This window comes from Zonotrichia albicollis, chromosome 3, assembly GCF_047830755.1.
Source record: "Zonotrichia albicollis isolate bZonAlb1 chromosome 3, bZonAlb1.hap1, whole genome shotgun sequence".
Classification (NCBI taxonomy): domain Eukaryota; kingdom Metazoa; phylum Chordata; class Aves; order Passeriformes; family Passerellidae; genus Zonotrichia; species Zonotrichia albicollis.
Window position 1 is genome coordinate 87,823,305 of NC_133821.1, and position 14,122 is coordinate 87,837,426.

General features: G+C 38.7%; 1 protein-coding gene across 2 annotated transcripts in view; it reads left to right on the forward strand.

Annotated features, from left to right (window-relative positions):
* NBAS (NBAS subunit of NRZ tethering complex) overlaps window positions 1-14,122 on the forward strand; it is a 163,478-nt gene that overhangs the window by 82,723 nt on the left and 66,633 nt on the right. For both annotated transcript variants that reach the window (XM_074538088.1, XM_005489750.4), the window contains one exon: window positions 506-643. In XM_074538088.1, the coding sequence (XP_074394189.1) occupies window positions 506-643 (138 nt within the window). The remainder of the gene's footprint in view (window positions 1-505; window positions 644-14,122) is intronic.

The following is a 14,122-nucleotide window of genomic DNA, read 5'->3' on the forward strand; positions in this document are numbered from 1 at the left end:
TTTGTGTGTTTTTGCCAGGAAAGACTATTCATAGCAGAATTCCATTAGCAAATTTCATTTCCTTAAGATATTAAAAGCTTAAGTATTCAAATTCATTGTAATACACATTTTACAGATTGGGCTGGTGCATATAAAGGAAAGTGAACATATGCTATTGGACTGTCCATTAAGCATGGCACTGATGGAAAGATACATTTTCCTACATAAAATAGAAGTTGGACCACCAGACTGACAATTCTAATGTAACTCAGAAATGTGGATAATGTCCTTGTGGTATAGAAGCAGCAATAGTGTAGTTGGAAAAATGTTTTGGTTAGGTGCAAGGGGAAAAAAATCACCATAATGTAGAATTATCTTTATGTATGGTGGTTATTGATTTACTTCTGTGCCAGAAAAACACAGAGCTATTTCTAAATGATAGCAAGTAGCTTTTTAGAAAGTTTGTACACTTAATGTTGTATGCTTGCTAATTCTTTCATGTAAATGAATTCTCTATTTCTTCTAGGTGGTAGATGCCAACAAATGCTTTGAAAAGCAATTACATTCTGCGTTATCTCTCCAGCTGGCAAGTTATTACTATAGCCTGCAGATCTATGCTCGTTTGGCACCATGTTTCAAGGACAAATGCCATCCTCTCTACAGGGTTAGTACTCTTTTCTTTTTAAAGCCACATTCATTAATGTTCAGTATAAAAGCTATTCTAAAAAGCCAGTACATGAGTTAAGCCTGTTAAGGGGCTGATCTGACTTACACTGTAAGCAGCCTGTTGTGTTACACATAATTATTCTTCTACGGTGCTGTAAACAAACAAGTACTTCACAATTTGTGGAGGAGTTTTTGAAGCACAATATCAAGTGTCATTTTTTGGTAACAGCACTATCAGTCTTCAAAGTAGCTTATAAGCACTAAGCAGTAATGAGTATAGCTTATGCTGTTACCTTGCAATACTGTGTCCAAGGCAATATAGTGCTTCCCTGGAAAAGTAAAGTCCATTTCAACAGAAACAGTGCATTTCAGTTTCCATAGCCTCACCTAGGATGTTTTAGATTGTATTTCAGTTTACATGTGGTGTTTTGAAATTTATCCTCATTCATAGGGAATTTTTTTTATTTCCTTTGAGAAGTTTCTGTTTTTGGAATGGCACTACTTTGCCTGTTCTCCATTGACAGTGCTTAAAGCAGTTTCATGGTGAACTCTGTACTAAATGGAAGAGGTGGCATACAAAAGTTTTAGTAAGGCACTGATTGCCATTCTTACTAAGGTGCCTGCATAAAACCCCTTGTTTGCTCCAAGAGAGCCTTTCTGAACTTACACCAGTTCTTTCCTTCTGTGAAGAAGCTCTCTGGACTGTTTGCTTTTCAGCCTGGCTCTCAACTGCAGCTAAAAGAACACTTCTGGTCACAAGTTTTCTGAAAAGGAAGTAATCACCACTGTGGCATGAGAGAATTGGTTTTTTCCGTGTTAAGAATGACTCCTGATTTACAGCAGAAAGCCTGTTTTGATATTCGCCCAATTCTGCAATTAGGAAGCCTTTCACATTCCTGCTGAGATGTTCATTTTACTTTCTTCTGGTTAGATGCTAAAGGAAAACATAACCACAACTGTGGGGCTTGAAAAATAAGTTGGTTGTGAAGAATTAATTCCTGTTTGTTAAAAAGCTTTCTTTGAGCCTGTAAATCTTCCTGCTGCACGGTAACTTTAATGAAAAAAAGTTTGTGGGTTTTTGTGGGGCTTTTTTAAACAGTCCTATTTTACAGGAAGATCTCAGAAGCCTTTGGAAAGTGCAAGTTACAAGAATGAGGACAGAGATGTTAGATTGAACTATTTGTACTCCTGTTGCCATTTAATAAGCAAAGTCTTATCAATGGCACCTTGCAATTTATCTCTTAACTGTGATGTGATCTTTGGCTAATCTTTTGTTCCATCTTGGTAAAATACTGTATGTGACTGTGATAAATACTGGATTCTAAGTTGTACGCTAGAAATAGTAGGTTCTATGTTTAAGCTACTCTTAAACAACAGCTTTTGAAAACAACTGTAGAAGAGGATTGAATGAAGAGCACACCAAAAAAAACAGGAAAAAAACCCCTCCAAAACTGGCCTGGATGCTAGTAAAAAAACAACATAATCAAATACTAATTTATAATTCATTGTTACTAATTCCAAGAGTATTCAGTGAAGGAATGTCACAGAGGTAGAAAACAAGAAATAGAAACAGATACTTTTGACCAAAATAAACATGCTTGTTTTTTTTTTCCAAAAGCCCAAACCAAAAATGCTAAATGCCAGACTTAAATGCCCAATTTATGCTTAATTTTTATGCAAAACAGACATTTGCTTAAATTTACGTCTTAAATGCTGGTCATAAAGAATGGGTCTACCTGCAAGTTTGTTCATAAATGCTATTCTAGTTTGTGTCCATGGGAGTAGATCTGGCCATGAGTTTTGGGGTTTTTTTTGTGTTTTCTAAGAGTTCTGTGTGAGGAAAAGAAAATTGATCTCAAACTTCTATGAACATGTTACACTCAGCTGGAGATGTCATTCTGTAGTAGATTGTCTTCTGACTCATGGCACTGGTGACTTGCATCATCTTTATCTTGTGGCTGTTTGTGAAAGCAGAAGGGCATCCCTAGGTCCTTTGTCTGCCTCAAAGCTGTACATTATTCTCAGAAGGTATCTGAGTGCATTTTTGTCGGTGAGAGCGTAAAGACAATCCTTGTTTTCCCCCATTCTCACTCTTTACATGGCCAGTAAATCTGGCACTTCAGCCACATGCTCAGAAGGTGAAACCTCAAGATCACAGAGCATTTGTTTCTGTCTACTAGCATCTGAGTCACAGTAGCTGAGATTTTTCTAGTCCAGTGAATCAAGTAGTATACTGATGGAAAATTATCTGAATTTAAAGGAAACTGTATGGAAGTCTACACATTCTGTGTTTCTCATTTTAAAATGACATTGTTTGAAGAGTTCATGAGTGCCTCTGGCAGAACAGGAGAAATGTTGGTAGAATGGAAATGACAGAGCCTAATGTTACAAGGATAATGAGAAATGCAAGGAGAGCTCCTCTTCTGTTGGCTAGGACAGACTTTCAAGACTTGCCAGTTAGTCAGGAAAGATATTTTAAAGCAGTGATTGAGTCTGTTGCATGAAGGCTTGTTTCTTTTTTTGTTTGTTTTAGTTGTGATGTGAAATACTGACAGCTAATATCTATGCATCAAACCAGAGTCATAAATTGTCAGAAATTCTCACTATCACTTTTTGTTTTGTTGATGCCCAAAAGGAAATCATCTTGATAATTTCAGTTTCTGGTAAAGTTATTATTTTGCTTCTAGGACAAACAAAGGGATCTGGCTGTAAAGCATCACTTTATTTTGTGCCCAAGATAATTTCAAATTTTAGTTGTTATGATAACATAAACATAACAGTCACACTTTAAGGCATCTGAGCTATATTACTTTCTTGTCCTGAGGAATATGTCCAAGGAGCTCTCTAACCTAAGAAAACTGCAGATAAAGGTCAGAAGAATAGAGCAAAATTTCCAGGAATGGAGTGTATGTGGAATGTACTGGTATGAGAAGACTAATTGCCCTTTGAGGACCTATATTTGTTTTTGATTTAGGTCTGTAACAGGGTGGGATTGACTTTTCATTGCAGCCCCTGTGGTGCTGTGCTTTTGCATTTGTGGCTAGAAGGGTTGGTAACATGCCTTTTTCAGCTGTTGCTGATCTTTGCTTGCACAGCATCCAGGCTGTTGCCCCACTGCCTTTCTGATTCACCTCTCACTAATTCCCAGTCTTGCTGAGCAAGAAGAAAAGCTGTACAACTGACCAAGGAATTTGCTGGGTAATTCTTCTTGTTAGCAGCTTATCTCCTCATTTGTCCTATCCTGGTGATCTGATAATTGACCAGAGTAAATAGTTTACTCTAGAAGGGAGTGAAAATGCTTAATTATCCTGAGGTTAATTAATATGTTACGTTCCTGTCCTCATGCTAATACTCTGTAGTTGAGGTGTTTCTGTTGTTTTGAAGAGAATTATTTTACTGACCTCAGCTGAGGGGGCAAGCTTTTTTTTGGAGCATCAAACAACAGGTACAACAAATACTGCTAAGTTGCAGAGGGGAACAGGAATTTGCACATAATAGCAGATGAAGAGATTTGCTGTTAGCAGAAAATTCTTACTTTTTTATTTTCTTCCCTTATATGTTACTTTTCAGTCAAGAAGGTGAGTTTGATTCCTGTCCATTTGTGCATTGCAGCTGACAGTATGTTGAAGTGGTAAGCTCAGAGATTCTCCTTAGTGATACTTCTCTTGTTGTGGCCTAGAATTGAAGAAGCTGGGAGTTCAGTCCCACAGAGTTAAATAGCCAGATATGTATTTAGCCACTATATGAGAGGGTACATTTATGCAGTGAACTTGTGCTCTGTGTACTTAATCTGCTTCCCTTTTTTGTTGCTTGCTGCTTTGGAAAGCCTCTGTCAACATCTCTAAGAGGCAAAATTTGGTCAGAAGAGGAGTGCTTTGAACTTGGAACAGAATGTGTGGAAATTTCTGTTGTCTGCCAGGATTTCCTTCTGCCAGCATCACCTGGCTTCCAAGGTTTTGTTGTTTGTTTGTAGGTGTAAATTGGTATAAATTATAAATGCAGTTATATTAATCCAGAGAAGTAAAACTCCTAGCCATGGTCTGTATGCTACAGCTTTATGTAATATTCCAAATGCAGGATGTTGAAAATAAAGACTTAATTTGAAATGGAAATAGACATTATATAAGAGGGCTGCATACAGGAAAAAGGGAGGGAGGCAGATCTGATGCATCTGATAACAGATCTATTACCCTTACTAGATAAGGTCTTAATGGCTTTAACCTGGCACTCTAGTGCAGCTAAAGGTTAAGTCTCTACACGAGGTAATCTCTAAATCTCTTACTAGAATGCTCATTAAACAGTTACGTATTGTTTTGGATATTCTGTCACATTCCTAAATTATGACTTCAGTTTACTAGAGATAATATGTACATTTTTAATCTCAACTTGGATTTATGTACATAATGTTTTACATCATGTGCATAACTAACATGCAAAACTGACAAACGGTGTCAGGCAGTCTTGTTTCATTTTGTCAGGACATTCAGCTTTCCATTCATAAATGCTATGGCTAGCACTAGGACTGTTGTAGATGGTGAAATGGTAGTGCTCTTTATTTTTGCCCTATGATGGGCTTTAAACTTGGGGTTTTTTAAGTCCTGATTCAAGTCCTCATCTCCAGCCCTCATCTCTTTTGTTTGTGATGCTGAAAACTAACAAGTTTCATTTGGCAGTGTGACTTTTCCTTGTTGTTTCACTGTTGGAAATTTCTGTTGTATGTTCTGCATAAAGTTCAAGTTTCTTTGCTGGTCTTAGGGTTGCTCAGCTTCTCTTTCATGCTGCTGGTTATGCCTAATACTTCTTCTTGTTTTGTATCCTACACTACTAACATGTTAATAACATGTTTATACATGTTCAGGTACTGATACTCGTTAACACTTGGCAAGTGAATCTGTTGAATACAATGATACTGCTGTTTCCAAGTCCAGTGCATTACCTGATAGTTAGAAAAGCAAAACTGGGAGAGATGAATGTGTAATTCCTTGAACTTATGGTGCACTATTCACTCTCACATTGGTCTTCCTTTGTGTGTGTAGACTTTGTGATGGAGAGGAGAACCAAGGAAAAGGAGGGCAGTGGCAGAAGGCACCTGATGAATGGGACTGCTAGGCAGACTAACAACTGATCTGGGGAGAATTCAAAGACCCTAGTGTCATCAGAATCCTTCTCTAGATCATCAGTAATGGATTCTGAATAAAAGTGGTCCCAAAACCTGCCTCTGCAGTACTTGCTGTTGACTCTTTCCTCTCTAAAAAGCAATCTCCAAGCGTCTCTCTCTTGTTTCACCAGATTTCAGTTAGTGAAAGGACAATTCTTCTAATCCATTAATAACTTCAGTTTTCTGGTGGTTAGATTTCCATGTGAAAACTTGTGAAAGTATTTTGCAAGATTTCTGTGTATTTGATTTCGTTTGTCTGTGTGCTCTTTGATACCCTCAAAGCCCTTCAGCCAGTGAACAGAGGCCATGCTGATCTTTGCCCACCAATCTCTTAGTGCTCAGTGGTCTTAATATTTGTTATATAGTCTGCCATCTTACTGGGGATAGACATTTGACTTGCTGGGCTACAGTCCCTATGAAGATCCCTTTTACATCCTATTTTTTCAGATGGAACTTGCGTGCTGGCATGTTATTTTTAAAAATACTTGTTGGTGCACCTTGGCCTGCCATTTACCATAATTTCACATTTGTGGCCCTTCAGAACTGAGGGATGAATGCCAGCTGCCCATAAATGACACCTTCCAGATTCATTTAACTCATGGGGCTCCTCTCCCCACACCTTCAGCAGTGAGGGCTGACACAATATCTCAAGATTCCTACTGCTGTGGACTTATTCATGACTGCTCCTTCCACACCTTTTCTCCATGGGATCCTGCCACTTCTCTAGCTGGCTTTCTGATTTTCAGCACTTTTCAGAGCTTTTTCTGTCAGCTTTACCATTCTTTATAAAACATGTTCCTGGTGCTTTATTTAGCACTTAAAATTTCCTTTCTGACTTGTCATATTTTGTGAGTTTTCCTCATTGATTTGCTTATTTTTCAGTGATGTCTCAACACATAATCACACATTTTCAAAATGAGTGAATATTTAAGCTAACAAAAATGGAAAACCCTATAAACTGTGATGTATCCAAAGGCTTAAAGCTCAAGTGAGCTCTCCTCAGTAACCATATTTACTTAACCAATAAATATGGTTAGTTTAGAACATCATCTGATATGATCCCTGAAAAACGAATCCAGCAATTAGGGACAATGCAGCCAGATTGTGACAAGTAGATTCTTTTGGTTGTGATGTGTTTGATACAGATAAGCCGCTGTTTCACAGATCTTTCTTTGTTAAGAACACAATATGACAAAGTATTGCCATTCTTAGTTGGGACCAAATAATATTTAGGTGACTCAGAAGATACCTATTGTTAAATAGCTGTTTGGTGTTGCCCCCAATCCCCTGTTTCATTTCTTCAAGATAAAGTGTACTTATGAAATGAGACACTTACGGTCTTGCTTATTTTTGTTTCTCTAGGATTATATGAGCTATTCTGTCAAATCCTACTTCTGAAAGCAGAGCAAGTGTTGTTCTTTAGACAGCTGTTCAGAAATTTTCTTTTAGAAAAGAGGATCTTCAAACTAGCCTTTCATTTCAGCAGAGGGTTGAGTTTTAGCTTGCCCACGTTTCTCTGGAGACATAGTAGTGATTTTTCATGTGAGGGAGATACCTGGGATAAGTGCTAATGCTTTTCCTTCTTGTGAAGAGTTTTCCCTCTCTGGGAAACAGTACAGAGGCGACCAACAGCTTTTTGAAGCAGTCTTACCCTAGTCAAGCAGTTTTATCTTCTCTTTTACCTTCCTTTTCCAAGCTTCTGTAACTGTTTTCTCCAGTCAGTCAGCATCATAAATTTTCCAGGCAACCTGCTTGAAATTTGCTAGTCATCTAATTATTAAGAACATTTTAGCAAAATTTCATTCATCTGAATTGGCAATACAGGTTACCTTTCAATTGCTGAATTTCCTTCGGGTGAGAGTTTTTAGTTGACTCCTTCCTGGTGGGGTTTGTTGGTTGGTTGGTTTGGGTTGGTGTTTTTTTCTTTTAGATCTTGGAGAATTGAGGCTAAATGCTAGATTGGCCTCTGTATTTAGCTGAGGAGACTACTAACAAAAATGTATATCTCAATAACATAATGTGGTCACTGAGAAACCTGCACTTCTCAGAAGTGCTAGCAGTGCTGTTGGATCAGGATGAAAAATATCTGACTTCTTGCATTTTAATAGCTGTCAGGGAAGAGGTAACTAAGTGTTCTTGTAGCTCATAGGATATCTAGTTTTTAATCTTTAAATTAGTAAAATATATAAATATTTGCATGTATCAAGTTAAGTAACTGTACAAATTAAAAAGAAACAGTATTGTACTTAAACTGAAATTGCATAATACTGCAGTAAAGTTTTGCAGTAGGAGTGTATGCTTGTCCCAAAGTCTGTATATGACTACAGTTGCTACCATATAGGTCAAGATAAAAGGCATATTCTGAAAGAATAGCCAATTACATCATTTATTCAAAAAGAAAGCACAATGATTTGTTTTTTAGACAAAAGGGGGATAGACAGAAGGTTAGGATTATTACCAAAAACATGGCATTTATTTACTGAGAGTAATGCTGACTGCAAATAGGAAATGAATTATATGCTATGAACTTAGTAGGCACTTCACTCAAAACCATGTAGTAATTTTCTATTTTCAGAAGTGTTCTTTCAGTTGACACTTTAACCTTTTATATATCATGTGTTATTTTCACTAAAAGAGCTGTCAGAAGAAAGATGAGATTTTTCTACCTCAACCTGACTTATCAATCAGAAAATCTGTAAGAGAGCACAAGGTGGGAAAAAACCTATGAAAACATTTACTCTTGGGAGAAATTATTGCTCATTCTTGTTGGAATAGCTGATAGAAATCAAAGCAAAAAAGTGTTTCTCTGAGGAGAAGCTCGACATCAGCCAGTGACGTGCGCTCACAGCCGAGAGAGCCGATTGAGTCCTGGGCTGCATCAAAAGCAGTGCGGGCAGCAGGGCAAGGAGGGGATTCTGCCCATTCACTCTTGTGGGACCCTTCCTGCAGTCCTGTGTCCAGCCCTGAGGCCAGAACCTCAGAATGGACATGGACCTGTTGAAACAGGTCCAGAGGAGGCCGCAGAGATGCTCACGGGGAAGGAAAGTCTGAGAGGATTGAGGTTGTTCAGCCTGGAGAAGAGAAAGATCAGGAGAGACCTCGTAGCACCTTCCAGTACCTGAAGGGGCTACAAGAGATCTGGAGAGGGACTTCTTACAAGGCCATGTAGTGACCAGACAAGGGAGAACAGGTTTAAACTGTAAGAGGGAAGGTTTAAACTGAAAGAGGGGGTAGGTTCAGATTAGGTATGAGGAAGAAATTCTTCAGTGTGAAGGTGGTGAGGCACTGGAACAGGTTACCTAGAAAAGGTGTGGATGCCCCATCCCTGGAAGTCTTCAAAGCCAGTTTGGATAGAGCTCTGAGCAGCTTGGTTTAGTTTCAGCTGTCCCTGCCCATGGCAGGGGTCTTGGAACAACAGGATCTCTAATGTCTCTTCCAATCCAAACAATTCTGTGTTTCTATAAAAACAGCACTAGAGCAATTTCTTCAACTCTTCAAGCACAAATCACTTAGCATAACTATAGAAACAACTGCCTGGACAACATTTCTACGGAATAGCATATTCCGTAGAGATATAAATATGTTGTCCGGAATAGCATATTCCGGACAACATATTACAGAACAGCAGCCTCTAGGAATTTTTTTTTTGGTTTTGTTCCTGCAGCAGTGCTGTGATCCAGAAGTGTTTTGTTTTTTTTTTTTTTTAATACTGTCATACATCTGGAATGAAACTTTAAAACATTCAGGGAAAAAAGATACATCTGCATGAAATCTGTGGTAAAGGAAGGAAGAGGGGCTAGGGAATTTAAATTCACAGCTGCCTTCCTGCATCTACATAATACAGATACAAATTTTTTAGTACAGTAGGAAATACCTTGTTTGCAGTACCATGTGCCATACTGTGGAGAGAAGCATTTTTTTAAGAGTATGGCCAGGCTTTAAAACCATTATACTTAATTATAGCTGAGACATTAGAGTATGCTACAAAAACTTCTGCCAGATGATTTAAGATTTTAAATCTGAAACAGAATATTGTTCTAATGTCTGAATGTGTAAGACTTACAGGTTTAACAGTAGAGATGAGCAATAGATTCTCTACTTCATTGTTAAAATAAGTTTGTACCACTTGATCCTAATGCATCTTGTAGCTTACAGAAGATATTCTGGTAGGTATTTTATACTGACCTCGTGTGATTTCACTGGCTAATGATGAGATCTGCTGCTTCCTGTGGCATTTTAAGAAATGGTCGTGAAAGCTGATCCTGACCAAAACTGTTGTCACGGAGTACGTGTAGCTGCAGCAGTGGAAGGACAATAAGGTTGAGGTATCCTCACATTTGAGTTATGTAACAATAAAGGTTTATTTCTGAGATGTTCTGGTCTTCTATTTTAGCCATATGTTTTATCTTTTGCTTTGGGCAGATCAGATGTGAGACAGCTGTGATATGGAAGGTTGGCTACCCCAAATTCATGTGGTGCTGTATCTAAGTTAAAGTACTTTTGATTCACAGCATGACAAAAGTCTAAGTTGAAGACAGGTGTCATTAATTTAATTAATGAAAAGCTGTCCTGTGGAGAGATGGAGTGTATTTCTTGAGTGAACAGGCACGTTCAGGATTTTACTTCTTGGGTGAACTATTTTGTTCCTGTAAATCTTTTTTCCTGCTTCAGTATGTGAGGAAAATTATTGTCTTATGTGCTTCACTTCATTCTTTTTCTCTTGCCTTCCCCTCCATCAAATTTGTAGCACATTGAATCTCTTGCTGCAAGGACTGTGGCAGTTGCTGCAAGGATTAGGGAGAGCTTTCCTTTCTGAAATATGAATGTATTCTAGAGGTGTGGTTTGGTTCCCAGCTGCACTGGTGATGGGCAGCAACTGCAGAGGCAGGGAAATGGGCAAAGTGCGGCGGTGTGCGCAGCAGGAACCCCACACCCTGCTCTCTGGTGTGTGTGTGCAGCAGGAACCCCACACCCTGTTCTCTTGTGTGTGCGCAGCAGGAACCCCAGACCCTGCTCCTTGGTGTGTGTGTGCAGCAGGAACCCCACACCTTGCTCCCTGGTGTGTGTGCAGCAGGAGCCCCAGACCCTGCTCCCTGGTGTGTGTGTGCAGCAGGAGCCCCAGACCCTGCTCCCTGGTGTGTGTGTGCAGCAGGAACCCCACACCCTGCTCCCTGGTCACCCTTGCTCATGTGCTGTCATCCCCTTGTTTTGCTAACCATGAGGATTTTGCTTGGTGTATGCGTCTCCCTCTGGAGCATGATACATTTCTTAGGATTGTTTAAAATTATGTGAAAAAACCCTGATGTTACAGGGATCTGGGCACAAGGCAGCCTGTCCTCTGCCTTCCTTTTGGATTTCTGTGGCTGAATGCAGTGGCAGCTTTTGCCCATTGCCAAAAGATAATGGTTCAAAAGGTGATGGAAATGCTTTGCAACCTCAATCCAGAGAGGTCCACAGTGTCAGTTTTGTCTTTGAGGTGATTATGAGTGGATTGGCCTCTGATCTAAGAGGTTTTTCTGATCACTTTTTCTGATCATTTTTGTACTGGAGTCTGTAGATTTACATTAAAAACAGTATCAAAAGAATAATGGGTTATTTAAGAACAGTTGGATGGCTTCTTGGTCTTAAATGAAGTAAGCAAGCCAAATAGCCTTACAGTGTTCACCGTAGAGCATTTTTTTATTTTATTTTATTATTCTTTTTTTTATTAGTATTACCATAGTTGCAAATTATTGCCACTTCCTGAGCAAGGCATACCAGTTTGCCTGGAAAAAAAGCCACAAAATTGAAGATTAATTCAGGCATAAGAATGAAGACATTCCAAGATCCAAATCTCTTATTTGCTTATAAAACCAGTGTTGCTTTTATACTATCACAGTGGCTCACATATTGAGGGGCTTCACTGATGTCACTTCCAGAGGGTGACCAAAAAAGAACTGCTTTAAAACATTTAGTCAGGTGGACCCTGGATCCCTGCTGAGGGATTGTTAACAACCAGTGGGGCAATAGGGATAGAAATATGACCTGTGCTGAGTAAATGGCATCTAAGAACATGAAATCAAATTAGCTTTATGCTGAAGTGATGTGTGCTTTTTCTCTCCATTCTGTTTTTTTTTTTTTCTTAATTCCTAAGTAAGGCCTCTGCCAGCACAAGTGTTAGCCCAAGAGCTGAGTGAAATGCATTGGCAGGAGGTTCCTGAGGGATTTCCCCTGGCAATTCTGGGGAGGCTTCTGAGTTAAGGGTGTTAATACATTTGGGTCAGCTCTTGTGGCTTCTTTGGAAACTTACCGTGTGTTTACAATGTATGTATGTAAAATGCCCTTCCTGCATGATCACAGGAGAGAAAGCTTTTTTCAAACATCTCTCTAGAAGTACTGGAGGAGATTATCTGGCAAACTGGGGAGTTGGACACCTGAGCACAATTTCTGACTGGCCAAAGGACTCTGAAAAAGCAACAGAATTGTATAGTAGCTCTTTGGGGGTTGTTGGTGTGGGTTTTGACAGGTGATGTTATGAAGGGAACAAGTTGAATATGGCATCTGATTGGTCTTACTTGTCAAAATTAATTTGTATTTACACAAATTGCTGTCTGTTACAATTCGAAGAATGTCCAAGAATCGAAAAACTCTGTGATTGTTGCAGTAAGATTCAGACTTGACTGATTTTACCGATTTTTGTCATGGCCAGGTTCTGTTACTAGCCAGTTGTTATGGTTTTTTCAATTAAAATTTGTTAAAACATTTTTTGAAAACTGGTGATGCAGCTGTAGTGATTTTTCTTTCTTACTGTTTCATTAGAACAAGCATTATGTCTAATTGAATTAGCTATTTAATGGATGTAGAAATAGTTTTGCTTTTCTTCTAAAAGATACGCATTATTAAAAATGTGAAGATGTTAAAAAATGAGTACTTAAAATTAAGAAATACAAGTTGAATGCATCTTGATAACAAACAGAAGACTGTGGGATTTCTCTAATTTCGGATTCATATGCTGCGATAGTTTAGGCCATAGGTTTTTCAAGAGATAAGAGGATAACACTTGATTGAAAGATTTCTCATGGTGAATAGAGTAAGACAATCTTTGGAAACTACTTGCAGTAAACAAACTTCAGTTGTGTTTTCTTAATCTAAATGTATAATTTTTATCTTCTAGATTGAATAGTTTGCACTTTATTTTGCCACATATATCTGGAGTTATATATACATGGGTATTCACATAGTGTCAGATTCTTTTATTCTAAATTTGACATTAGTAAGACCAATAGACCCCAAGACGTTATTTCCAAATAAGGTCCTTGGGACCATAAACAGGCAGCATGGAAGATTACACACAGATGCTTTTACAGAAATATACCAAATGGGGCATTAATGGAGAGAGGGGAAAGCTAACAAAAGACAGCAAATTTACTCCCATAGGTTTTCTGAGGAACCTGCCTTTTTCAGTGAACTGGAGGTTTTAGGCAGTTATGTTAAACATGTTTCCCTGTCTTGCTCTGACTTACCCTGTCTCCATGCTCTGTTTTCTAGTGTATCACATAGAATGAGATACCAGGGTACATAATAAGCTGTGGATGGGTTTCCAGCTGATATAATTGTGTTGTAGAGGCACTGCTCTGCTTGCCTGTCTCTTTTTGTGAAGTTTTATTACTCTACTACCAATCTCCTAAGCAGCCTTGAGAGAAGTGCTGCTGTTGTTTATAAAACCAATGAGTTTGCAATGTTTGGAGGGCTTCAGAAGTGCAGAGTGAAGAGGAAAAAGGAGTAGTATTTAATGTGACTTGGTGAGCAGCCTGTCAATTAAGATACTTGGAAAAAAATCAATTTAGAATGACCAGCAAGTCAGAGAAAAAATAAAGCACGCCTCAAGGTTTAAACTTTTGGTGCATGTTTTACCCAGCTGTGCACTCAATGTTCACAAGTTTATCTTCTAATGTAGCAGGATAATTCTGTAGTAAAAAACCCGAAGTGTGTTGCTTGGGTACACTCAACATTTTTGAGATCACAGCAATTCCATCAGCTGTTTCTCTTAGGAAATAGTTCATCTACATTGGATCCTAAGGTATTTTTGGTGGCTCTTTTGGAGGTACTCCTTCCTCAGTGGATGCACACAGAAGTCACAGTGCATCTTTTGGGCAGTGAGCTGCTGTTGCCCTCATTTTTCATGGAAGAGAGAAATCAAGGTATCGAGTAAGCCAAGTGTTTAGATGTTGCACGGAGCTCTGTTCAAGGTGGAGGTGCCTAGGCATAGCCACTGTCCAGATGTTGAGATAAATTGGAACACTCCACAGTACGTGCATTCATTTTTCATGCTTTGTGTTC